Source organism: Mauremys mutica, chromosome 1 (genome assembly GCF_020497125.1).
Source record: "Mauremys mutica isolate MM-2020 ecotype Southern chromosome 1, ASM2049712v1, whole genome shotgun sequence".
Taxonomy (NCBI): Eukaryota; Metazoa; Chordata; order Testudines; family Geoemydidae; genus Mauremys; species Mauremys mutica.
The window spans coordinates 32,006,188-32,032,814 of record NC_059072.1 but is presented as its reverse complement, the minus strand read 5'-3'; the positions used below and the strand labels follow the sequence as shown (position 1 = coordinate 32,032,814).

The window sequence follows — 26,627 nt, the reverse complement described above, 5'->3', positions numbered from 1 at the left end:
TGTAACAATCTTACAACAGATATCAGGGAAGTTAAAATTCCCCATTAATACTAGTACCAGCTCAGGTGTGTTAGCTAATCTTGTTATCTCCTTGCAGAATGACTCATCCACTTTCATTATAACATGTGCATTTGCAACTAAACATAGCTTTCATACTAAATATGATACTAATTACTAACCAGGATGGTACACTATATCCAGACATTTAAGCAATTATGCAGCTTACAACACATTCAGATTCTTGAGTTTCACTTCTATTATCATTTTTTTCTTATTTGATTATGATGATTTTTTATTTTCTATTACAAAGCTCCATTTGGATGGAAGTTGGAATTCAATTAAGGCACAGGAACAGCATTTTAAAGTTGTTTTTCATTAATTAAAATTAATTTAAAAGTGCTGGATACATAAGTAAAGTTTATCAAAACATGTTTTGCGTTTAAAACTGATTAAGCGAAGGTTAACTGATTATCTGCAGTTAGTCCATTGATCCTATTATGTCTGGTCACTATAACCTTCAAGATTTTACAACTAGAAGAACTGAACTTCACAACTTACTTTTATTCATGACTGGAAAAGGAAACAAGCTTTTCTTTTTCAACCACCAACTGGTTTCTGAACTTTGAATAAACAACTCTCTGAACTGAACGAAATTAAGAAAATAGTCTCTCTTCACTTACAGATGAGATTACTCCTAGGCTGGTGTAGCACTTCAAATTCTGGTTCCAGGTATTTAGCCAGTGAATTCTACCAGTTCAGTGGTCAGGCTCTCTTTAAAACTTTGCCAGCAAACCTTTACTGCTTGAATATAATTTTTAAACTTTTCAAATAAATTATAGTAAATGTAGGCCTCAATATAAGTTGTCATTTCAAAATTAATTTTAAATAGGTTTATTTTTAAAAGATATTTTAATTAAAATTATTTTTTAAAATTGATTTGTAATCCACCCGATTGCAGTGTATAAGTATCTTCACAAGGAGAAAACACTGGGTACTAAAAGGGCTCTTTAACCTAACAGTGAAAGACAAACTGAAATTAGAAATATAGGCCAAAAAATTTAACAGTGAGGATGATTAACTAATAGAACAAACTACCAAAGGAAGTGGGGGACTGTCTCTTGAGGTTTTCAAATCAAGACAGGAAATCCTTCTGGAAGATGTGCTTTATCCACACTCAAATTATTGGGCTCAATCCAGGGATAAATGGGTGAAATTGAATGGCCTGGTATGTACAGGTAATCAGCAATGTTCCCTCCAATTTTTCCCACCACTGTGCAGAATGAATTTTGTTATGTGCACCATATTGCACATAACAAAATTAATGTGGTGGGGAGGGCCAAGGGGTTCGGAGTGTGGGTGGGGGCTCAGGGCTGAAGCAGAGGTTTGGGGTACGGGACAGCGATGAGGGCTTTGGCTGGGGGTGCAAACTGTGTGGTGGGGCCAGGTATGAGGGGCTCAGGGCTGGGGCAGAGGGTTGGGGTGCAGGCTCTGGGGTGGGGCTGGGGATAAGGGGTTTGTGGCCCAGGTGGGCTTCCCAGGCCTATGGTGGGGAGAGAGGACTCCCCACCAGCTCTCTCCCCCCGCAGCAGCACCTGGGTTTGGTGGGGGGGGGTCCCCTCTCCCCACCATGGCAGGTCCAGGCCAGGGTGGGTCAGGGCTGGGAGAGGGGCGCCTCTCCCCCAGTTGCGGCAAGTTCTACTCTGGGCTGGGGTCGAGGCAGGTCCGGGGCTTGGGGAGAGACATTAAGTGCACCCCTGAGCTCCTGCACTGTATTTAATGGGCAGGCAGCTTAGTGGGAATTTAGGTAGTCAGACTAGATGATTAACAGTTCCTTTTGCCCTTAAATTCTACATTCTAGCTCTTCTACCCAAGGAAAACAAAATCGCTAAAATCCCAATTCCTATTAAACAAATGGCACACAAAGTATTTCACATACTGTATACTTTTTTTGTATTTTCTAACTGAATATTAAATGAACATATTAAAATTAAATTATGTAAGAAAATAGTCTTCTTTACAGACAGCTTAAGTCAAGTTTTAGCCCAAAATAACTTAAAATGTATGAGTTGCTGTGCAGCTGCTGGCTCAATGGATTTAGTGGGCATGGAGCTTTTCACATCCTTTCAACATGGACTACAGTGAGTAGTCCTTACTCGAGCAAGTACTCAAGGTAGGGAGAACTATGTTCTCTGTTATTTGCAGGATTGGGCACTAGGTCACTGGTTCAAACCCCACCTAGGTAGTAGTGACTGAAAGTCGCCATCTGTGATGATTTAGTGGGCTTATGTATTGGTGGCCTTAGTCCAGTTCTTAGTGGGCAGATGTCCACATCACAAAGCCTGCCAAGCCTTGGCAAGTTCACAAGGCAAGTACTGAAAGGAGACTGAATTTCCCTTTTGCTCCATTCCATTCAGGTTCATGACACACTACAGAAGGGACTTGCATTTCGCTGCCCATGCTGCACTGATTTTATAATTTTATAGACAAGATGCTATAGTCTACATGGCCATCAATTTGACATCTTGCACAAACACCAAACTGAGTGTTAAAAAGAAATTCAGAGGCAGAGCAGCAATCCCCTTGGCACGTTATTTATCTAAAAGAATCGCCAGTAAGTCCTTTTAACTATACTGCATTTGATGCACTGTGGAATTTTCACTGTTGGCAAGGAGAGTTACTTCGAGTGATTGCTCATGTGTATTCCACAGTAGGTGATTCCAAGCTATCCCTAATGGAGGTGGGTAGGAGTTCACAATAGACCGGGACAGAGTACCGCCCTGCCGAACCTGGCATCATCCCTAGACTGGGAGACGATCGCGTAATGTGAAGTAAACGCTTGAATGAGGCCCAATTAGCCGCTCTACGAATGTCTTGGATAGGGATATGGGCTAAGAAGGCAGCTGATGAGGCCTGAGCCCTCATTGGGTGTGCCCTAACAAATGGTGGCGGGGGAATCCCTGCCAGGTCATAGCACGTAGGTATACATGAGGTAATCCAGCGGGATAGACGCTGGGTGGAGATAGATTGCCCCTTTACCCGCTCAACCGAAGCAACAAAAAGCTGCGAGGATTTCCGGAACGGTTTGGTCCAATCCAGGTAAAATGCCAGCGGTCTACGTACGTCGAGCGTGTGGAGGTGGTGTTCCTCGCTGAAGGAATGGGGCTTAGGACAGAGCACGGGGAAAAAGATGCTCTGATCCACATGGAAGGCGGAGACCACCTTCGGGAGGAACGCCGGGTGTGGGCGAAGCTGGACCTGATCCCTGTGGAACCCTGGGGTTCCGAGGTCAAGGCCCTGAGTTCCGAGACAAGGTGGGCTGATGTGATTGCTCCAAGGAAGGCCACCTTCCATGAGAGGTGAGACCAGGAACACGTGGCCAGGGGTTCAAAGGGAGGACCTGTGAGTCATGACAAAACCAGGTTCAGGTCCCATTGTGGCACAGAGGGTCTGGCGTATGGGAACGAACGGTCAAGGCCCTTCAGGAAGCGGGAGGTCAGAGTGGGAGAAGACTGAGTGCCTTTGCACCAGCAGGCAGAAGGCCAGTATGGCCGCCAAGTACCCTGGCCGAGGCGGGTGCCAGTCCTTGGGTCCCAAGGGACAGGAGGTAGTCCAGGATAAGCTGGAGAGGTGCGGAGAAGGGGGAGACTCCCGCTCCCTCGCCCACTTGGAGAACCTAGACCACTTCGCCATGTATGTATGGCGCGTGGACGGCTTCCTGCTTTCCACGAGGACCCGTCGTACCTGCTCTGAACACCTGCCCTCCTCCTCGTCTAGCCATGGAGCAACCACGCTGCCAAGTGGAGCGTGACTAGATTGGGATGGAGGAGGTGGCCCCCATCCTGGGAGAGGAGGTCCAGGCAAAGTGGCAGCCTCCTCAGGGGGGCCGCCAAGAGGCGAAGGAGGATCCCGTACCAGTGGTGGCAGGCCCACGCCGGGGCTATGAGGATGACTCTCGCCCTGTCTGCTTTTACCTTCTGCAGGACTTTGTCGATGAGGGGGAATGGTGGGAAAGTGTAGAGGAGCCGGCCCAACCACCGCAGGAAGAACACATCGGAGATCACACCCTTCCCCATCCCTCCCGTGGAGCAGAACTGGGGGCAACACCAGTTCTGGCAGGTTGCAAAGAGGTCCACCTGGGGAACTCCCTCCCCACTCTCGGAAGAGCCGATGAGCAACCTCCGAGTGGAGCGACCACTCGTACTGGGGGGAGAAGACCCTGCTGAGGCGATCTGCTTGTGTATTGCAGACACCTGGGAGGTGTGCGGCCCTCAGGGAGATATCGTGGGCTATGCAGAACTCCCATAGACTCAGGGCTTCCCAGCAGAGGGCTAGGGAGCGAGTCCTGCCTTGCCTGCTGATGTAGTACATGGCGGCGGTGTTGTCTGTGAGGACCCTGATCAGCCTGCCACAAAGGTGCGTGTGAAAGGCCACACACGCCAACTGAACTGCCCTGAGCTCTTTGACATTTATGTGAAGGGACAAGTCTGAGATCGACCATGTCCCTTGGGTTTGCATGTTTCCTGTGTGGGCTCCCCAACCCCGGTCCGACGCATCGGTCACCAGGTTGACAGACAGGCTGGCATCCCAAAGGGGAACCCCTTGCAGCATATTGCTCCAGCAAGACCACCATTGAAGGGAAGCCAGTATCAGGGATGGAACCATGAGAACCTTCTCCAGCCCGTCCTGGGCCTGAGAGAATTGCGAGGCTAGCCAGAGTTGGAGGGGCCTCGTTCGGAGTCTGGCATGGCGGACCACGTACGTACATGCCACCATGTGGCCCAGAATTCGAAGGCACGCTCTCGCTGCTGTCACCGGGAAAACTGTGACCGAGGTGATGAGATCTCTCAGGGCCTCGAACCTGTCTAGGGGGAGAGGCTGTGGCCCTTGAAGGCTCCAGCAACGGCCCAATGAACTCTATGCACTGAACTGGAACTAAGGTTGATTTGGTCTCGTTCACCACTAGGCCGAGACCGGCACATGTTGAGAGGAGCAGCTCCACATGGGTCTTGACCTCAGAACGTGAGTCGCCCTTGAGAAGCTATTCATCCAGGTATGGGAAGATCTGTACCCCCTCCCACCTGAGGTAGGCCGCTACCACAGCCATACACTTTGTGAAAACCCTGGGTGCTGTGGATAGGCCAAAACGGAAGGACCTCAAACTGGTAGTGGTCCAGCCCCACTAGGAAGCGGAGGAAGCACCTGTGCCCCTCGAAAATATGGATGTGGAAGTACGAGCCCTGGAGGTCCAGGGATGCATACCAGTCCCCCGGGTCCAGGGAGGGGTAATAGAGGCCAGGGACACCAAGCAGAACTTGGAGCGGGCCAGAAAATGGTTTAGGCCCCGGAGGTCCAGGATGGGCCTGAGGCCCCTTTTGGCCTTCGAGATCAGGAAGTACCGGAGTAAAACTCTTTGCCCTGGAATTCTACTGGTACTCTTTCCACCGCCCCAGATGCAGTAAATGGTCCACCTCATACCCTAGGAGGTGGGCACACTCCGGGTCCCCTGGGTCCACCAGGGAGGGCAGGTGGTTTGGAGGGGGTGAGATGAACTGCAACATGTAGCCCTTGGAAATGGTACTGAGGACCCACTGGTCTGATGTTATACGGCACCATGCCATGTGGGAGGCAGACAAACGATTGCAGAACACAAACATTATTAATCGGGGGGTCTCCCTGGCAACTGGCCCAGTGCCCTCCTGTAAATAGTCAAAACTGCCTCTTTCCCTGCCTCTTGCCCTTAGAGGGCCCAGGCTGCGGGGTGGAGCGGGACTGTCGCTGAGACTGGCATTTTTGGTCCCTCGGTCTCTTATACAGGGGCTCATACCTGCTCCTCACAGGCTGAGCCGACAGTTGCGGTTTGGCTTTGTCCTTAGCTGGAAGGACAGAGGCCCAAGTTCTGCAGGGTCGTATGGGAATCCTTCATCCCATGCAGCCTGACATCCGTCCGGTCTGCGAAGAGCACTTTCCCATCAAACGGGAGGTCTTGCAAAAGGGATTGGGCCTCCATTGACAGTCCAGACAGGAGGAGCCAAAACACCCTGCGCATAGAAATCTCTGAAGCCATCAAGCAGGCTGCAGTGTCGGCTGCGGCCGACTCCGCTTGCAGGGCCGCTTTCGCTGCTGCCACCCCCTCTTCTACCAGGGCCTTAATGTCCTTCCTGTCCCGGTCTGGGAGGAGAGGCTCAAACTTAGGCAGAGACTCCCACAAGTTAAAGTCATACCTGCTCAGCAAGGCCTAGTGGTTGGCTACCCTAAGTTGGAAACTTGCCGAGGAATAAATTTTTCTACCAAAGGAGCCCAGTCGTCTGGCATCCTTATTTTTGGGGGTAGGCACGGGCTGGCCTTGTCACTCTGTGATTTACCGACTCTACCACAAGCGAGTTAGGGCCGGGTGGGAATAAAGGTACTCATGGTCCTTGACCAGCACAAAGTACTTCCTTTCAGCCTTCTTGGAGAATGGGCCAAGGAGGCAGGAGTTTGCCACAGGGTGTTGGAAATGTTCGTTACATCCTGGTGCAGGGGCAGAGCCACGCAGCCCGGTGCCAAGGAGGACAACACGTTAAAGAGGGAATCGGAAGGGCCCTTCATTGCCTTGGCCTGCAGCTGGAGGCTGGATGCCAACTGATTTAGCAGGTCTTGGTGCGCCTTAAAGTCCTCCTGGGGGACTGATGGCAACGTGCCATTATGGTGTCATCCAGTGCCAGGGAAAGGGCCGGCACAGAGCCATGGGCCTCAGCCAGCACTGGAGGGGAGGGGTGTCGAGCCCCAGATCAGAGTCCGGACGCGGATCAGCCGACTCGTGGCCTGCCGATCTGTCTCTTAGACAGCCAGACGAGGCTGATGGGCCTGAGACGCTCTGGCGACCGAGTGGGCCTCCATTTGGGCGGCCATCGGCGGCCACAGTGTCCACTGGCACCACTGTCCCTGCCACGGGGCCCCTTGCCACTGACCTGGCTGAGGGCCCGGTAGCTGTAGTTGTCCCAGCTGGGCCGCGCGGGTCGGGGATGGGCGGCTCAGTGCCGAGGTCACTGTCGAGCGCACGGTCTCACGGGAACGGTATGTGTGGCAGTGCCTGCGATGTCACTTCCCTCGGGACCTGGACCTCGACGCTGAGGACCAGTACCTGCCCCAAGTGATTCTTCGGTACCCATGATGGCAGCGGGAGCTCCGGTGCCAAGTCATCGCGAGGGGAATCCCGAGCACGACGTCTAGTTGAGCAGGAACTGGAACGAGAACGACGACATCTATCCCATCGAGAACAGCTGTGGTAGACGCGCCGTGAAGGGAAACGTTCCCGGCGCCTCTCTCATGCCTGTGCTCACTGGCAGGCAGCATAGAGGGTCCCCAAGACTCCCGTGCGGGCGGTGACCAGGATGGCTTGGTCGGTGTCGAGGGAGGGTGCAAGCTGCTGGACAATCGGTCACTGCGCGCCGAACAGTGCGGGGAGCGGTCCTCAGAGCAGGAACTGTGACCCGCGGGAGAGGTCTGATGGGCACCCAATGGGGGCTTGCCCCGAGTCCAGGGAGCCGTCATCGGCTGCGCGCCTGGAACCGGCAGATTCATAATGTCTTTTGTAGGGATATTAAAGAAGGTTTATATTAAACATGGTTTATATGAGAAATGATTTATTGATTTATTGTTAATTAATACTTTATAACTTAAGGTTTATGTTAGAAGTAAATTTGTGATTCCCAACATTTAGCTTCTAACCTGCAAGCCACCAGCTGTGTCTGTGTAAAGCCTGCTCAAAGAGATACTTGGTATAAAACTTGTTAAACATTAATTATCTCTAAGTAAGCCAAAACAGTAGCTGTTATAGTGTATAGATAGAGACCCCCACCCTCTGTAAGTTTTCATCTCACTTTATCTTTGCTTGTTAAAAGACAGGGAGTCTCACATAAATTGGTAACACCCCAAAAGGTAAAGAGACAGTGAAATAGATGTGATTAAGATAGAGAATGTATGTGACTGAATGGTTAGGGAGTCACCAGCCTGAAGAATTCAGTGTCGGCTGAAGAAGGTGTCAAGTGGGATCAACCAGATGACCCCCGGAGGGCAAACTGGAATCCACCCACCACACCTCAAAGGAAGGAAAAACAAAACATCTAATAACATGGAGCCAGCCACCTGCTGATTGATTTAGCAACAGCAGAATGAAGCAACTCCTATGAACTAACATAGGGAAAAATCCCTATAAAACTGGACTCTAAAGAATAAGGACTTTGAGTCTATGGTTCTGCTGCCAGCCTCCAGGAGCATCAGATGCATCTGACACAGACTCGGCTCCATCCTCATGACCAAGATACCTGGCCAGTAACTTGGCATGAGCAACATCTAGGCTGGTAACTATAACATCTATACAGAACCTGAATGAATGATTGTGTGAATGAATGTGTGTGTGTGTGTGTGTGTGTGTGTGTATGTGTGTATGTGTGTATGTATGTATGTATGTATAAGGAATAAGTAGTGATAGAAATAAGTAGTAAAACAATGTTGTTTACTGTTGTCTTTTGTTTTGTTATGGTATTTACAATAAATGTGGCATCTTTGCCTTATCCCTCTTAATAAGATCCTGCTGGGTTTTAGTATATTGGTATAACATTTTGGTGGAGAATAGCGAAAGGGGGATTATTGGTATTTTTGCCTCACTTATTGTAAACCATTCTGTGTGCACACAACCGGCTCTACAGAGCACAGTTCTATTCTTGGTTAACCAAAACTTGCTGGCCCCCGTGTGGGTAGCAGGAAAATAAAGAGCTCATAAGATTTTTAACAAAAACTGCTGGCCCCCGTGTGGGTAGTAGGAAAAGTAAAATTGTTAACAAAAACTGCAGGCCCCCGGGTGGGTAGTAGGAAAAGTAAAATTGTTAACAAAACCTGCTGGCCTCCGTGAAGGTAGTAGAGAGAAAAGAAAAAAATATATATATATCAGGAGCAACAAGAGGGTCCCAGGGACCAGACAGTGCTGCTCGCTGAACAAAATTTAAAATGTTTAAGAAAAGGCAAGGGAAAACAGTCCCAGAGGAAGAAATGAAGTCAAAAGTAGCTTCTACCTCACCTTTTATTAAAGAGATAACGCCTTTTCAGCAAATTCTCCAAAGATATGGGCACAGTCCTTGGACTGAACAAGCCCTTGCAGATATCTGCACCATTTTGAACCTAGAGGATAGATTGGCCCAATATATCCTCATATGCAAACCCCTAGATGCAGCAAACAGAGATGCTGCAGGAATCTGGCTGCTGTGGGAGGCTTGTAATGACAGCTACCTCCGCCTAGCAGCCTGTAAAGAGGAGAAAATATCTCTAAAAGAAAAAATATCCCAATTGGAAAAAGGGGTAGAAAATTGGAAAGTAATGGCTCATTGGGAAAAAGAGGCTTGGGACCCCCGAAAAACAAGGGAAGAAAATATGTGAAACAACCATTGTAAGCTGCTCTTTTAGGAATTAAGGGTTATAGTGCTTAATATTTATCAATTTGGTTTTTGTTGTTGTTGTGGTTGGTTGTTGTTCACAACTGTTGGGAAAATGTAAAAAAAAAAAAAAAAAAAACTGCATCAAGATTTAAAGCCTCTGCTGCAAATGCAGAGAAATAAAAATGTATGTAGTACTCAAACCCAGTTAGATGCCCTTAAGGTTGGGTACAGAGAGTTAAAACAGCACTCTCACATGCTACAACAGCAGTAACATCAGAAGAAAAAACATTTGAGACCCCAGAAGGGGCAGGTTTTTGGGACCCCACTGGAGAGTGGAAAGGGGAATATTTGGGTAAATTCTTCCTCCCAGGGCCAGAATGCCATTGCAACAGTAACAACAGTGCCTGCTTCTGCCTCAGACCTCCAGGCCATGGCAAAGTGGCTGGGAATTTTAAAATGAAATTTATTTATTTTTTTGCACCACTTAATTAGCATTTGTGCAGCCCCAAGTACCAAACACACTGTGGCAGAGACTAAGCAGGGTCTGCCATGTGGAAGCACTGTGCTAATTTATTTTTAAGCTTTTATCTTTCAGGCTCTAAAACCAAAACATCAGGAGAGCTGGTACCAGCTGAAGAGTTATAAAATACCATGGTTATAGTGTTGCGACAAAGTCTGTGTTCAGTGTTCTGTGTTGCATGTTCTCTGTTGCATGTTCTGTGTCTGTCTCTAGTGGTGTCCTGTGCTAGCATTGGGTCCAGAAAAAAAAATACTACACTAGACAGAGCAAATGTCTTTTCCTCTCTCTACTTCCCCCATGTCCATCCAACTTATCAATCACCACTTGTGTCCAAAAGACTTTGGTCCCCAGTGCATCAGGTTTATTTTTTGTTAGGTTTTATTAATACATTTGTTTTGTTAGTTACATTTGCTTGTATTGTTAATTCCACACTTTTCTCTATGCACTCTGGTTCTACTTCCCCAAGTCCTAAAGGGTAGTTCTTGGGCCCCCATAACCTGTAAGACCTTGGCCCATAATTGCAGAGCCTCATCTTTCAGGTCCCCAAAAACCTCTTAAGTACAACTGTTAAAAATAGGGAATTCTGCAACATTTTAGCAAATAAATGTTAGTTTAAGTCCAAATCAGCTTAACCTTGCATGACAACTATAGTCCTCCAACAAAATCTTATTTGTTGTGTGTGCTTAAGAAGGTCCTGACCTCAGTAACTTTTATTGTTTGATGGCTATTGCAGCATCAAACTTGGGCCTCATCTTATGTAACAACGTACCCAATTATTGTAATGGTTATGGTTTTATTGTATTCCCAATTATAATAACTATAATTGTTTGGATTTGTGTTTAGGTTATATCTGGTGTTTAGTCAATTGTAATGGTTTTAGTTATATTCACCTGGTTATAGTTGTTTGGTTTGTTTACAACACATCACCTGTGCCCTACCATGACAACGACTGTAATAATCATAGATCAAGGGGCAGAGTGTTATCAGCCCCCCCGAGTAAATGAATGTAAATGCAATGTCAAATTACAACCTACCACTGGTATAATATACTCTCTTGGTGGCCCCCAACCACTACTGGCATCCTATCAGTAATGCTACATCGCTTGATAGTTGTCTTAGTATTACATTGTATTTGTATTATTGAAATGTTTAGCATGTGCTTTTGGCACAACCCATGTTGCCTCACAGTACCTTCTTTTAAACAGGTTACATAGAAAGTGACACTAACGAGTATATGTATATCGTAGTGTCAAAAGGGGGATTATGTAGGATATTAAAGAAGGTTTATATTAAACATGGTTTATATGAGAAATGATTTATTGATTTATTGTTAATTAATACTTTATAACTTAAGGTTTATGTTAGAAGTAAATTTGTGATTCCCAACATTTAGCTTCTAACCTGCAAGCCACCAGCTGTGTCTGTGTAAAGCCTGCTCAAAGAGATACTTGGTATAAAACTTGTTAAACATTAATTATCTCTAAGTAAGCCAAAACAGTAGCTGTTATAGTGTATAGATAGAGACCCCCACCCTCTGTAAGTTTTCATCTCACTTTATCTTTGCTTGTTAAAAGACAGGGAGTCTCACATAAATTGGTAACACCCCAAAAGGTAAAGAGACAGTGAAATAGATGTGATTAAGATAGAGAATGTATGTGACTGAATGGTTAGGGAGTCACCAGCCTGAAGAATTCAGTGTCGGCTGAAGAAGGTGTCAAGTGGGATCAACCAGATGACCCCCCGGAGGGCAAACTGGAATCCACCCACCACACCTCAAAGGAAGGAAAAACAAAACATCTAATAACATGGAGCCAGCCACCTGCTGATTGATTTAGCAACAGCAGAATGAAGCAACTCCTATGAACTAACATAGGGAAAAATCCCTATAAAACTGGACTCTAAAGAATAAGGACTTTGAGTCTATGGTTCTGCTGCCAGCCTCCAGGAGCATCAGATGCATCTGACACAGACTCGGCTCCATCCTCATGACCAAGATACCTGGCCAGTAACTTGGCATGAGCAACATCTAAGCTGGTAACTATAACATCTATACAGAACCTGAATGATTGTGTGAATGAATGTGTGTGTATGTATGTATGTACGTATAAGGAATAAGTAGTGATAGAAATAAGTAGTAAAACAATGTTGTTTACTGTTGTCTTTTGTTTTGTTATGGTATTTACAATAAATGTGGCATCTTTGCCTTATCCCTCTTAATAAGATCCTGCTGGTTTTTATTATATTGGTATAACACTTTCACAGCCTGCATCACCTCCAGCATCAATGGCATCCATACGGCAGAGATGTGCGGGAGAACGGCGCCGGGCTGCTCCGCTCAACACAAGTCGGAGGCCTTGAGCCCAGGGGGGGACCGTGGGCTGCCCGACGTGGGACCAGCCTCTCCTCTTTCCTTGTCTCGGCGCCACTGAGAGGTAGGGCCCTTTCCCTGTTTCTTGGAGGGGGAGCGGTGCCGGCTGGTAGAGGGGGCCTCACTATGCGCCGACGATGCGGCGGTGGGTGCCGAGTCCGCCCAGCATGCCAGAGTTGGGGCCAACGCTGATTCCATCAGGAGAGCACGGAGTCTAATGTCCTTCTCCTTCTTGGTCCGCGGCTTGAATGACCTGCAGATCTTACAACGTTCATTGATGTGAGTCTCACCCACGCAGCGGAGACACTCAGTGTGCAGGTCACTCCTCGGCGTAGAACTGCGACAGGAGTTGCACAACTTGAAGTCTGGGGCACAGGGCATGCCCCGAGCCCACTCTAACAACTGAAGTAACAATACCAGGAACGGTACCACTAAGGTCGAGTAGAAAGGCTGCAGCAGAGCTGGAGCACAAAGTTCTGACCACCTTCACTGGCGGCAAGAAGGAACTGAGGGTGGGGAGAGTGCGCAGCTCCCCTTATGGCGCCTGTATATTGCGCTACTCTAAGGGTCGCAGCAGCCCTCCCCCAGTATAGGTACTGCTAAGGGAAAAACTTCCAGCACCGGTGCATGTGGCAAGCACGCACACCTACTGTGGAATACACATGAGCAATCACTCAAAGAATAATTATTTTATCCCCATTTAACGGTCCAGTACCTTAAAAGCAAAAGGATTTCTTTCCTCCCTGATGAATCTGATTATTTGTCACCAATGACAAACACTACAGACATTCTTATCTTGCTCCAATATCACTGCCACCTTAGGTGCACAGTTTGGAGTTCCATATTAGTCATAAGCAGGGCCAAAAACAAAAGGCTTTTATTTTTAACTAGAAACTCTGCTAAACCCTAGAACAGAGGATCTCAAAGTGGGGGTTGACACCCCTCAGGGGATCGTGAGGTTATTACGGGGAGTCCTGAGCTGTCAGCCTCCACTCCAAACCCCACATTGCCTCCAGCATTTATAATAGTGCTAAAGTTTTTTTAATTCATTGGGGGAGGAGAGGGGGTGAAATGGGACACCAGCATAAAAGTTTGAGAACCACTGCCCTAGAAGGAAAATCAGAGTAGCCTTCTTGCATTTATATAGTCAGTATGGAAAGAAACACTCTCTTACATAGACCAAATACAGCAAAGTGCCTTTTTTGAGAACACTGAGCTGACGGAACATAAGCACACACCAGAGTGCTTTACAGCCTAGAAAGTCTAATGGGAAGAGGTCTATTCTTAACTTTATATGCAAAATGACTCAATTCCCTGTATAGAAAAAAAAGATAGCCTTTCTGATGTACTTTTCCTGCCCAAAGCAATGCATAGCTATTGATTTCCATGTAATTTAAAGAGGACACAGAACTAAACTCTTGCATAAAACTTTGGGGGAAAATCCACAATCCAAATTCTTGTCTAAATTACGTGACATGCTTTAAAGAAACAGCATGACATCTGGTAGAATATGGTTACTTAAAAGCCAGATAGCTGTGAGTTTATCAACACATTATATTTCATCAGCAACATTACATTAAAAATACAAAAATACATGCCTTGCACTGATCAAGCTAACCTGGTTTAACGTAAGGTTGCCAGCAGCCTTTAAGTAAATGGGATAGAGTAGAGATAACCATTGGACATACAGGTACAGCAGGAATTGGTGTGTATGAGGTAGTACACCGACACTGAACTACTGTCCCAGCAAGCAGTTAGAGAGCATCATTTCAAATTTCAGATAACATGTAAGAACAAAAACTCTTGTGAGTACACCCTTCCCAGTAAGAGGCGGTGGGTCTCCACTTCACTCAAGGAAGAGTCCTGCAACTCTGCTACTCTTACACTGGATCCCTAGGTTTCAGCCCCCCTTAGGGTGACCAGACAGCAAATGTGAAAAATCGGGACGGGGAGGTGGAGAGATAATAGGCGCCTATATAACAAAAAGACCCAAAAATCAGGACTGTCCCTATGAAATCGGGACATCTGGTCACCCTAGCCCCCCTCCTCCCATATTCATTATGGCTCCTTTAGCAGAGCCAATTTGGCTTGGCTCCCTGCAGGAGTCTTAAAGGAGGGAGGGAGAGAGAGCACGCGTGCTTTGTAACCAGAAAGAATATGCAACAACACAGTGCTGCCTTTTCAAAACAAAAGGTTTATGTATTACTCAACAGGAATACAGTAGTTAGAGAAACGGATTAAAATAACAAGGCAGCCTAAACACACGCATCTTACCTAAACCTCATGCAAGTTTTGGCTAAGTTCCACTCAGCCTAGAGACCCCTACTCCTGGGCTGGGAGAGAAACAGCCAGCCCCAGCAGCATTCTCTAAGGCCTGGTCTACACTAGGACTTTAATTCGAATTTAGCAGCGTTAATTCGAACTAACCGCTCAACCGTCCACACCAGGAAGCCATTTAATTCGAACTAGAGGGCTCTTTAGTTCGAATTTGGTACTCCACCCCGACAGGTGGAGTAACGCTAAATTCGACATGGCTAGCTCGAATTAGGCTAGGTGTGGATGCAAATCGAACTTAGTAGCTCCGGGAGCTATCCCACAGTGCACCACTCTGTTGACGCTCTGGACAGCAGTCCGAGCTTCGATGCTCTGAGCAGCCACACAGGAAACGACCCGGGAAAATTTGAATTCCTTTTCCTTTCTGGACAGTTAGAATCTCATTTCGTGGTTAGACATCGGGGCGAGCTCAGCAGCACCGGCAGCGATGCAGAGCTCTCCAGCAGAGGAGTTCATGTAATCTCTGAATAGAAAGAGGGACCCGGCTTAGACTGACCGGGAACTCTTGGATCTGATCGGTGTGTGGGGCGAGGAATCTGTGCTTTCGGAGCTGCGCTCCAACAAACGGAATGCAAAGACCTACGAGAAGGTCTCCAAAGCCATGATCCAGACAGAGGATACAGCCGTCATGCAACGCATCGCCGCGTGAAAACCAAGGACCCCAGACAAGGCTACCAAAAAATCAAAGCGGCAAACAGACGCTACGGAGCCTGCCACCACTGCCCCACCAGTGACCATGGACTCTGATGATGGGACAGTGTCGACGGACAGTTCCTCGACGATGTTCACGGACGGGGAAGATGAGGAAGTGTTTGTGGAGGACGAGGCAGGCGAGAGCGCTTACAACGCTGGTTTCCCCGACAGCCAGGATCTATTCATCACCGTCACGGAGATCCCCTACCAACCCTCCCCGGCCATGAACCCGGATCCTGAATCAGGGGAAGGAGCAGTCGGTAAGTGCTTTAACCATGTTAACTTTTATTCTTAATATAACAGGAATCTGAAGTGTGTGAGAAGGAGGTCTCTCTATATATGGTGATAGATCAGAAATCCTCCTGGGAGATCTCCACGAAGCTCTACTTCCGTTAATCGATAAGCATCAGCAGGAGGTTTCTGGGGAGAGCTGCCTTATTGGGTGCTCCGTGATAGCACCCTTTTCCGCGCGAGGCTTTCATGCGGTATTCAGGGAGCATTGCCTCCCCGACCACGGCTGCATCGGTCCGTGGTTCGTGATAGATTTCACGCAGCATGCGCTCTCTATCTCCTTCAGTGCCCGTCCTCACGGTGATCTCGCTAGGAGACTCATGCATCTAATTAGGGGAATTACTGTAATCTTACGCCTGGTCCAAAGTATTTTTAAAAAATCTCCGGACAGACGGCATAGCAGAGACTCAGCACGCTGCTGCGAGACGAGCGTAACGGAAAGCCAAAGAATCAAATGGACGCTCATGGAGGGAGGGGTGACTGAGGATGCAAGGTATCCCACAGTTCCTGCTGTCTCCGAAAATGATTTGCATTCTTGGCTGAGCTCCAAATGCTTCTAGGGACAAAAACAGTGTCCGCGGTGGGTCAGGGCATAGCTCGGCAATTTACGCACCCCCCCCCACCCACCCCCAGAAGTGAAAGGGAAAACAATCCTCTCTTGACTCTTTTACATGTCACCGTATCTTTACTGAATGCTGCAGATAGACGCGATGGTGCAGCACTCAACACCAACATCCTTGCTCCCCCCACGCTATGGATGGCTGATGGTACAAAAAGATGGGTATCCGTCCTCAACATCAGCCTATTGGCACATGGGGCAGTGCAAAAGGACTGGTAACCATGCCGACTACTATCTGTCAGGTTCCCCAGTGTCAGGTGAACCTAATTTTTCCTGGTAGATGGTACAATATGGCTGGTAACCATCGTCATCATAGCAACAGGGGGCTGAGCTTCATCAGCCCCCACCCTTCATGTGTAAAGAAAAGATTCAATTGCCCCTGGACTAGCAGCAGGATGCTGGGCTCCTCTCCTCCACACTCCTTAATGTCCTATGTGGACTATCATAGCAACTGGAGGCTGCCTTCCACTCATTTCTCACTAACAAGTCACTGTGTCTTATTCCTGCATTCTTTATTACTTCATCACACAGGTTGGGGGACAATGCTACGGTAGCCCAGGAAGGCTGGGGAAGAATGGAATGAACAGGTGGGGTTGTTGCAGGAGCACCCCCTGTGAATAGCATACAGCTCATAATCTATGCAGGATCTGACACAGAGCAGCTGTGCTCTCTGGTTCTATGATACAGTTGTTCTCTAGTACACTTGCCCATATTCTAGGCAGGACTGATTCTAATTTTAGATACCAAAAAGGAGGGATTGACTCAGGGAGTCATTCCCAATTTTGGCTTTTGCGCCCCTGGCTGCTCGGCCAGGGGCACTTATGACAGCACCAAATGGTGCAGTGCAAAAGGACAGGTAACCATGCCCATCTTATTACCATCTTATTACCAATTTATGGTATGGTAGATGGTACAATATGTCTGGTAACCATCTCTGCTGTCATGCAAAAGCAAAAGCATGCTGCTGTGTAGCGCTGCTGGACCGCCTCTGTCAGCGGCATCTAGTACACATACGGTGACATACACAAAAGGCAAAACAGTGTCCATGGTTGCCACGCTATGGCGTATGCCAGGGCAATTCTGGGAAAACGGGCTTGAAATGATTGTCTGCCGTTGCTTTCCCGAAGGAATGACTGGCGACATTTACCCAGAATCCACCGCGAAAATTATTCGTGCCCCAGCAGGCACAGGGGTCTCAACCCAGAATTCACAGAGACAGCCTAGACTCAGTTAATTGTTCGCAAAAATGTATCTTTGAAAGGAATTCACTCCCTGTTTCCCATCTCATAGCTTCCACTGTCTCCAGACCTGCCACAGTATCCCCCTCGCAGAGGCTGGCAAAGATTAGGCGGAGAAAGAAAAAGACAAGGGACAAGATGTTCGATGAAAGTATGGGCTGCTACCTAGCCGAGGCGGACCAGCAGAGCCAGTGGAGGGAGACCGTCTCTCTGTACCAGCGCTCACACTGCGAACGGGAGGAGAGGTGGCGTGAGGAAGACAAGCAGGCGACTCAAACAATGTTTGCACTAGTGAGGGAGCAAACGGACACGCTCAGGCGCCTTGTGGATGTTCTGCAGGACCACAGGAGGACAGAGCCCCCCTGCAGTGTATCTGCAACCGCCCTCCCCCGCCACAAAGTCCCATACCCCCCTCACCCAAAATAACTAGAAGGAGGGGCGCCAGAGGCTGTGTAAACTGTCACTGCACCCCAGCAGAGTGCTCAAGTACCAAAAAGCTCTCATACCCTACATTTGCAGAAGTCGTTCCCTTCCGGACTCACACAAGTCCCAATCCCAGTTCCATCCCCTAAGTGTCTACTTAAGTAATAAAAATACTTTGCTGTTAATTACTGTTTCCGTCATGTTTTTTCAAAGAAGACTGTGTTTGAATGGGGGGCGTGGGGAAGGGGGTTGTTAATTGCATAGGACAGTCACCTTTCCCAGGGTACAGACACAGGGGCAGGATCAGCAGCGGGTCACACACACAGTGCAGTCAGTAGGCACCATGGTCGGTATGGGAGGTGGTTTCCAGGTTCTGTGTGGGCGGGGGGGGGATGTGACTTTGTAGCGGGGGAGGGCGGTTACAGATCTTATACAGCGGTCCTTGTCCTGGACCGCTGAGTCACGCAGCAAAGGAATCTGTATCCGTACTCCTCCGCCACAAGGTCACATATCCCCCCGCACACAGAATTCGAAAAAGAGGGATGGCAGGCTCCGTTGAAAGAAGCATTCCGGCACTGCGGACCGCTCTAGGAGCAGGAGCCTGTCATTCGTTGAGTTTAGAGGCGGTCTTTACATCACCGCACACCCTACCCAGCACAGTCTGCCTCCCAGTTTCAACCCTTTAACGCAAAGTCATGAATAAAGAAACCTTTCTTCAGTAACAATGGGACATGTATTTTATGTTTACACGTGTGTTGGAAGTGGGGGAAACAGGGTGAACGGGGTATGTAACCGAAGAGGAGAGTCAACAGTCAGTGGGTAAAGAAACAGGGGCAGGTTCAGCTTCTCTGTAAAGAAACTGAACAGTCACAGGTCACGCTGCTCGCTGGTATTTGAAGAGTTCCTTGTCGCTGTCCCAGGCGCCTGTATAGGGCTTCATGAGCAAGTGCATTAGCGGGCAGGCTGGGTCCCCGAGGATGACTTTAGGAATCTGCTCATCCACAACAGTTATTTCGTGGTCCGGGAAGAAACTACCTTCCTGCAGGCGTCTGAGCAGCCCACAGTTCCTGAAAAACACGCATCATGAACCTTGCCCGGCCACCCGACGCTGATGTTTTCAAAACGTCCCCTATGGTCCCCCAGTGCTTGCAGCACCATTGAAAAGTAGCCCAATTTCTCATCAGCTGACTGTGGAAGAGGTGGACAATAAAGTGCGTGGAGGAGAAAACGGCGATGATCGCAGCGGGCTCCATGCTTGCAGTGCTGTGGCGTCCGCGCTGTCACTGACCAGAAAAGTGCACGAACAGATTGCCCGCTGGCGCTTTCAAGGAGGGAGGGAGGGAGGTTGTGATTGACGGTTCAATGACGACACTTACCCAAAACCACCCTCGACACATTTCTCCCCCAGCAGGCATTGGGGGCTCTACCCAGCATTCCAATGGGCAGCGGGGACTGCGGGAACTGTGGGATAGCTTCCCACAGTGCACCGCTTCCAAAGTCGACGCTGGCCCCGTGAATGTGGACTCAGAAATTCGAATTAGTGTATTTAGTATGGATACACAAATTCGACTTCATAAGGTCGAATCCACAAATTCGAACTAAGTTGATTCGAAATAGTCTTGTAGTGTAGACAAGGCCTAAGTGTCTGTCAATCTCACCTCCCGCACTGCTTCCTACTCACCCCCATTTCTCGATAGACAAGGATCTTTAATGGTTTAGTTCTCTTTGATGCTAGGTTTGGGCCTGGGACAAATAAACCTTTTGACCTAGCAGGAGCCAGGCAGATGGGTATCTCTCAATTATTTCCCCCCCAATTATTCTGCTGCTGTTCTCTCTAGAGGTATCTTCCCATGTCAATGTTTCATTTGTTTTCCCCTAACAACCTCCTGTGATTTAACTTGATGCAGTCAGACAGAATAATATCAAGCAAGTAAATTAAGGGACAAATATAGTCACAGAAATACAAAAATCTCCCACATTCTCAACAGTATGTTAGTTTGTTGAGGGAGACTTGGTTAACATTCTGCTACCACTTAACTGCCCCTAAAAATCCGAGCTGACATTGCTAAATATCATTGTCCCTCCTTTCCTGTGCTAACTACATCCATAGACCTATGGGCTCACAAAAGCCAGGGGGAGCAAGAGTGGACAGTATGAATAAAGAAACACCACATTTGAATACAACTTTATACTTCCATGACATAGATAGCAGTGGACCATTAGAGTAAATAGGCTTAAAGTCCACAAACAAAAAGGAAGAACTGAAGTGCAGTTACAAAAATATAAGCATGTTCAAAACTGTGCACCTTTTATTTGCGTTCTTAATCCTGAAATATTACTTTAAAAAAATCAAATCAGGAGAGTAGCATTAACAGCTACCATGTTCCATTATTTTTTTAATCTGATAATAGCTTTAAAAATGTAGCCAGATTGAATACTTACAGGGTCTCTTAGTTCGTCATTCTCTCTGAGTGACGTTCGAGGTATTTTCACTGGGATTTCATCTCCACATTCAGTATCTGAAGCATTTGGAGACTCTGCTAAATCAAGGAACTCATCTCTCTTGTGACCTCTGAACCTTATTTTGTCTAACCTCTTTAGCATGTTCAGCACTGCACTTTTCTGCTTTACCTTAACATGACGGTTAGAGTCTCTGCAAGAAACAAAAGAAAACAATATGCTGATTATTATTAAAACATTTGCAGTATGCCTGAATACAAACATTCTAATTACAAAGAGTGCTTTTAATCATTTTTCAAGTGCTTTCTGGTTAAACAGTTATTTATAGAAGGAAAACTGTAACACGGCTTAGCGTTCAAAGAAGCACTTATTTTCAAGTATGACAATGAGCAGAGACTGTTTCTAATGGCTGATAATTGATGGTGACCTTTCCCATCAGGAACCAACCTGCTAACTCAAGGTGACCTGCAAAGAGTTTTGTCTGTTTGTTTCATTCGGACTTTCTGCTTTTTTATTAAAAGTCTATTCTGAGGGTAAATTCACACACACACACACCTGCAACATCTAATCAAAAGATATACAACTCCACTGAATAGCTGAGATCACATTTTTCAAGAGACTTACAAATCATAGCACGAACTTGGTAGCTTAGAGGCCAGCACATTGCCAAAGTATTATTCCAGGACTTGCATACATACTGCATAGAATTTACTGAAGAAATCTACTAGATGCCCAACTGAAATCAAAGACCTCATCAAAATTAAGAGTATTCAACAGAAGCAGTGACCTACATTCAATCTGTGCAAGCAGTCATTAGAGCCATCTCCAAAACCACCACTGCTTGCTGATCCATACAGAATTCTAGAGAAACAAAGCCTTGCTAAGAGACTTCTTCTCTCTTGCTTCTCTGGGAGTGGGGGGAGGGTAAATTACTCAAATCATTATTTTTTAAAAAAAACTATTTCATTAAGAAAAGCACTGAAAAAAATGGATCTGAGCAAGATATATAGCTAAGAGTTTTCTATAAATGGAATAGTTTGGACACCATATTAACATTTGCAGAATTTGTGAACTCAGTATTTCAAAGACAAAGAAGTAAGTTAGTTACCATCCAGCGAATGTCTGTTATATTTTTAAAACCCAGGTGGAAAAATTAACACCTGAGGTTTAACTGCTTTGCCTTCCAGTTTGTATCCAGGCTAAACTTAAACAGGGAAAATCCACCCATTACACACAAGATATTTTCTTGTTGGGGAGGGTGATTTTTGAGGGAGCACAGTTGAATTCTTAAAACAGATTCAATTATTTGAGGCAGAAAAGCATTTGACTTCAAAAGCTTCTTTGAACAGGATGCAGCTTAACTCACAAAGCCGAAAGCAAGCATATTTGCTGTTTATTAAAAGACGAGATGGGCAGACTTGCTGACCCACTCCTCTTTATATCATACAGAAGCCTGAACGTTCCCTCCCTATCCTCAGGAAAATGAAGCTCCCCCTTCAAAATCTCCTGTCATGACACACTTCTCATGCACAGTGCCTAATACAAGTTACAGAGTAGCAGCCGTGTTAGTCTGTATCCGCAAAAATAACAGGAAGCCTTCCTTGCTATCCAACGAGTTTTCCCTTACCTGCCTTGCCTCTGCTGTCACCCTCAGCAATGATACACTGCTTGTTCTATTCTTCTTCAGCCTCATATTCCAATACAATGTTAGATAATATTGGGAATACAGTTCGGAGAAAAAGAGTCCAGCAGAGGCCCCTCTTCAAGTTCCAGCAGCCTAAACAATCCTTTGCTTTCCCAGCACAGCATCTCAGCTAAAAGACTGGTCTCTCCAAAGTAGATGTGAAGTCTTAGAAGGTACATCATTTATATCATGGGAAAAGTCCTTTTAGTATGTTCACAAGACTACTGACAAATTAGAGATGTGAATTTGAAAGTGATGAAAGTCCCACAGTAACCCCTTTCCATAGCCTACAAGACATTTACCTATTAGGCAAATATGGGGGGGAGGGCACAGCAGAGAAGGGATGTGTAAGAAACCCATGTAACAAGCATTAATAACACCATCCGTGATTAAAAACAAGTATTTTCCAAGCTAAGACATACAGGTCAAGAACCTATGCTACACTAGTTTCATGCACATGTTTTGATTCATGGCACACAATGAGTTTAAAGACTGAGTTTCTGACAAAAATATTCTTTGCATCTGGTAGTGGCATGACGACAGCTTCCTGTTATTTACATGCAGATTTTTGCATTAGGTATACAATAGAACCTCAGAGTTATGAGCATCAGAGTTACAAACTGACCAGTCAACTACACACCTCATTTGGAACCAGAATTATCTAATCATGCAGCCGCAGAAACAAAAAAAGCAAATACTATGCAGTACAGTACTGTGTTAAATGTAAGCTATTAAAAAATGAAGGGAAAGTTTAAAAAAGGACATGACAAGGTAAGGAAACTATTTCTGTGCTTGTTTCGTTTAAATTAATATGGTTAAAAGGCAGCATTTTTCTTCTGCATAGTAAAGTTTCAAAGCTTTATTAAGTCAACGCTCAGTTGTAAACTTTTGAAAGAACAACCATAATGTTTTGTTCAGCATTACTAACATTTCAGAGTTACGAACAACCTCCGTTCCCGAGGTGTTTGTATCTCTGAGGTTCCACTCTATTTAAAACATGGTCAGACTGCTTAATTTGCCACTGTAATTGATATGCCCACCTTTAATTGTGTTATTACCACCTGTAGTTTTGAAAATGCAAGACATTTTAAAAGTAAAATACTAACACTAACAAACTTGCTCTGCTGATCAAAATAAGTCTTCAATTTAAATTTTAGCTCAAAAATAGGCTACCACAAGATACAATCATTGGCAGGGACCAAAACAGCTCATCAGGCTGATCATTAAAAAGGAAAGGAAATAGTTCTTAGTCATCTTCCTCTCAATTTTTCAGGAAAGATGTTACTGGTCAAAAGAATGGTTATCTTCAGTTATAAACTGAAAAGGGTAGTAACAATTAAAGCAGCATTTTTTCTAGTACAGGTCTGAAAACTATTGAGAACTCCTAATTTCTGGTTCTGTAATATTGCTTATGGCTACAACCTTCTTCACAATTTATTCCTTTAAGAAAACTATGTTTGCAAGACTACTAGGACAAAAGTAAACTCTGTTTTTGTACGAAAGTGCAGCACTATGCATTTTCTGGTTACAACATATCTAGTGTCATAATTCTGCAACTAGCTGCTAAAAAAGTGAAGGCCAACAAACATGGCAACACTTAGGTAGACTCCCCGGATCATCATTATGAATTAGTTTCTCACAGCTTTGGACATCCCAAGCTATAAAATTAAGTAAGCTTCAGACTGAAAACAAGTCTTCTGCTTAACACTTTGGCAATATTTATAAAAATGGGAGCAAAGGTTAGAATTAGATTTACTGGTAAATTACAGCTACATTGCAAACATGCACATTAAACCCCTACCCTGCCCCCAAAAGATTTGCCATGCATGTCCCAATCTCCACTAGCTCAACTGTCAATTTCATACTGCTTCTAGTCATTTTTCTCCACTAGGGAGTGTCAAAATTGACAGCTGGATTATGTATGCATGACTATAGGAAAATAACCCCCTTCTCAAAAAAACAAACAAAATAAAAAAAAACACCACAAGCCAGTAGCAAGCCAGAAATATCTGCTAACACCGAGTTTCAGATTTATTAGCTTTAACACAAAAAAAGCCATTCCTACAAACACATTTTGAAAAAATAAAGTCCTCAAAACCAAACATGTAGACCAATATTTTCCCTGCAACTATATAGTTTTAACAGCTTCCCTCCCCCCACCCTTCCCTCTTGCGACGTTAATTCTGGTAACAGGAAACAGATTACACTGCCCATCACATTTCCACAGCATGACAAAAGGAGTTAAACTCACAATCCTAGTGGTTTATGAGATTTATGAGCTTAACTATCACATTGTTTTGAAACTGTGTCCATTAGATGTTTTTATTTACATTCTCATGGTCAAGAACAGGGGTTCTCAGACTTTTGTACTGGTGACCCCTTTCACACAGCAAGCCTCTGAGTGCAACCCCCCCTTATACACTAAAAACACTTTTTAATATATTTAACACCATTATAAATGCTGGAGGCAAAGCGGGGTTTGGGGTGGAGGGTGACAGCCCGCGACCCCCCATGTAATAATCTCGTGACCCCCTGAGGGGTCCTGACCCCCAGTTTGAGATCCCCTGGTCAAGAACATCTGCGTGGTTCAGCAACTAAATTATGATACTATGTAACGAATGGTTTTGTTTTTAACCCATTTCTAATTTCTTACCAAGTACCTACAATTCCAGAAACAGGTAACTAGTTCAGCACTGGCTCTGTTGTGAAAAATTCCTCCTTACAATTTCAATAGACTAGTCTTAGAACATAAGCCCTAGAAAAAAAAAAGCACATTGTAAAATAAAAGTGGCAGATTGTGTCATTTACATGAAAAGAGTGTTCAAAATACTGTGCTGCAGATGACTCAGTTTGAAGACCTCAGCTGTCCTCAAGCGTGATGAAATTAATAGAGAGCAATAGACTTCTGAATCACACTCAGCATAGTATGGGGTTTTGAGTTTGTTTTGTTTATATATAATCATCTTACATTACTGCATATTTCAGTATTCTCCCAGGGCACAATACAGCGCACTAGCAGCAGCTGCTCCAATGGCAGTATCAGCACAGCTCTGTCATGCTTGGTCCAGCTAATGTGAATATTTGGAATTAACACCCTCCCAGAGATACTAATGAAACCACCTCTACAGTATAACTGGGGAGATGGAAATTTTCCACCATAGTACAAAGAAGAGACTACAAATATGAACAAAAAAATTTGTAGAAGTTTTTAATTTTGGAACGCAGCCACTATAAAATTGCTATATTTGTCAATTACACTCCCATTCTCCTTCCCCTATTCCCAGCACACTTCCATACCCAAAACTACTACTTATGGAAAGATCATAAGAATATTAGCCAAACTGGGTATCTAAAGTCACATTCAATTGCTTGATTTTCAGGAATAAATGAGCATGCACAAAGCCTGAAGTCAATGGGAGTTACAACTCTGCACCTTTGATGGGGTGGCAGCAGGCTAAGGGAAAAAGAATCATGCCATTCATATTTAAGTGATTACAATTAGGTTCCATAGATACATTTCCCCACTCAGGTTCAAAAATTTTAGCCCTTAATTCTATCTTACACTGCAGTGACAAATATTCCTGATGCTTTGTATTATATAACAGGATAGTTACTTTATTATCACATCATTGCCACTAAAAAAGTTTCAAGCTATTCTGATTGTCTTGGTTTTTTTGTTTTGTTTTTTTTAATTGCCATTGCAAGATAAACAGAGCTTAAATCTTTGAAGGCATCAGAATTGTAAGAATCAAGCTGTAGGACACTTCATTTTTCAGAAAATTCAACAAGAGGAGACATTTGGGAATAGCAAGAAGCTTTCAAAGATATGCAATTTGAATTAACTAGTTAAAAAAATCCAACTTCTGATCCTGCACCCTTTAAATAAGGGGTCTTGAGATTTCCCTGAACTTCTCCATTTAAAAAAAAAATGTTGTTTATGTAAGGATTCTTCCTGCTTCCCTATAAAAGAACTTTTCATCAAGAAACTGTTGGCTGGCTCAAAAAAGAAGAGAACCTTCCCCATGCATCTTAATAGGGTATTAATTGCAAGACACACTGCTGCAGGGAACCCATCACTGCTAAAGCAAGCACAGCATGCGGCAGCAAGAGAAGAACACAGCAAGTGTGGCAGATTTTGGGGGAGGGATAGCTCAGTGGTTTGAGCATTGGCCTGCTAAACCCAGGGTTGTGAGTTCAATCCTTGAGGGGGCCATTTAGGGAACTGGGGTAAAAATCTGTCTGGAGATTGGTCCTGCTTTGAGCAGGGGGTTGGACTAGATGACCTCCTGAGGTCCCTTCCAACCTTGATATTCTATGATTTAACCCACATATTGGAATATGTACTGGGGAACCCCCTGCCTTTCCATTAAAGATAGACATCTATTCCTGAGAGAGAGGGAACACCTGCTGCCACTCCTGAAGTACAAAAATGGCATTCTCCCTACTCCCACCACCACTCTATATGGTGGGAGAGGGCCACAGAATGGAGACAGAGCCATGTGTGCATATGGCTTCAGATTACCTTAATCCATCCCTGGGTGGATTATAGATTTCCATTATTTTTCCTTGCACCTCCTTTCTGGC

The 26,627-nt window shown here is 45.6% G+C and overlaps 1 protein-coding gene across 1 annotated transcript in view; it reads right to left on the bottom strand.

Moving 5' to 3' along the window:
* GRAMD4 (GRAM domain containing 4) overlaps nt 1–26,627 on the bottom strand; it is a 156,516-nt gene that overhangs the window by 95,624 nt on the left and 34,265 nt on the right. Inside the window, exon 2 of the mRNA XM_044994841.1 lies at nt 20,342–20,552. Within this exon, the coding sequence (XP_044850776.1) occupies nt 20,342–20,552 (211 nt within the window). The remainder of the gene's footprint in view (nt 1–20,341; nt 20,553–26,627) is intronic.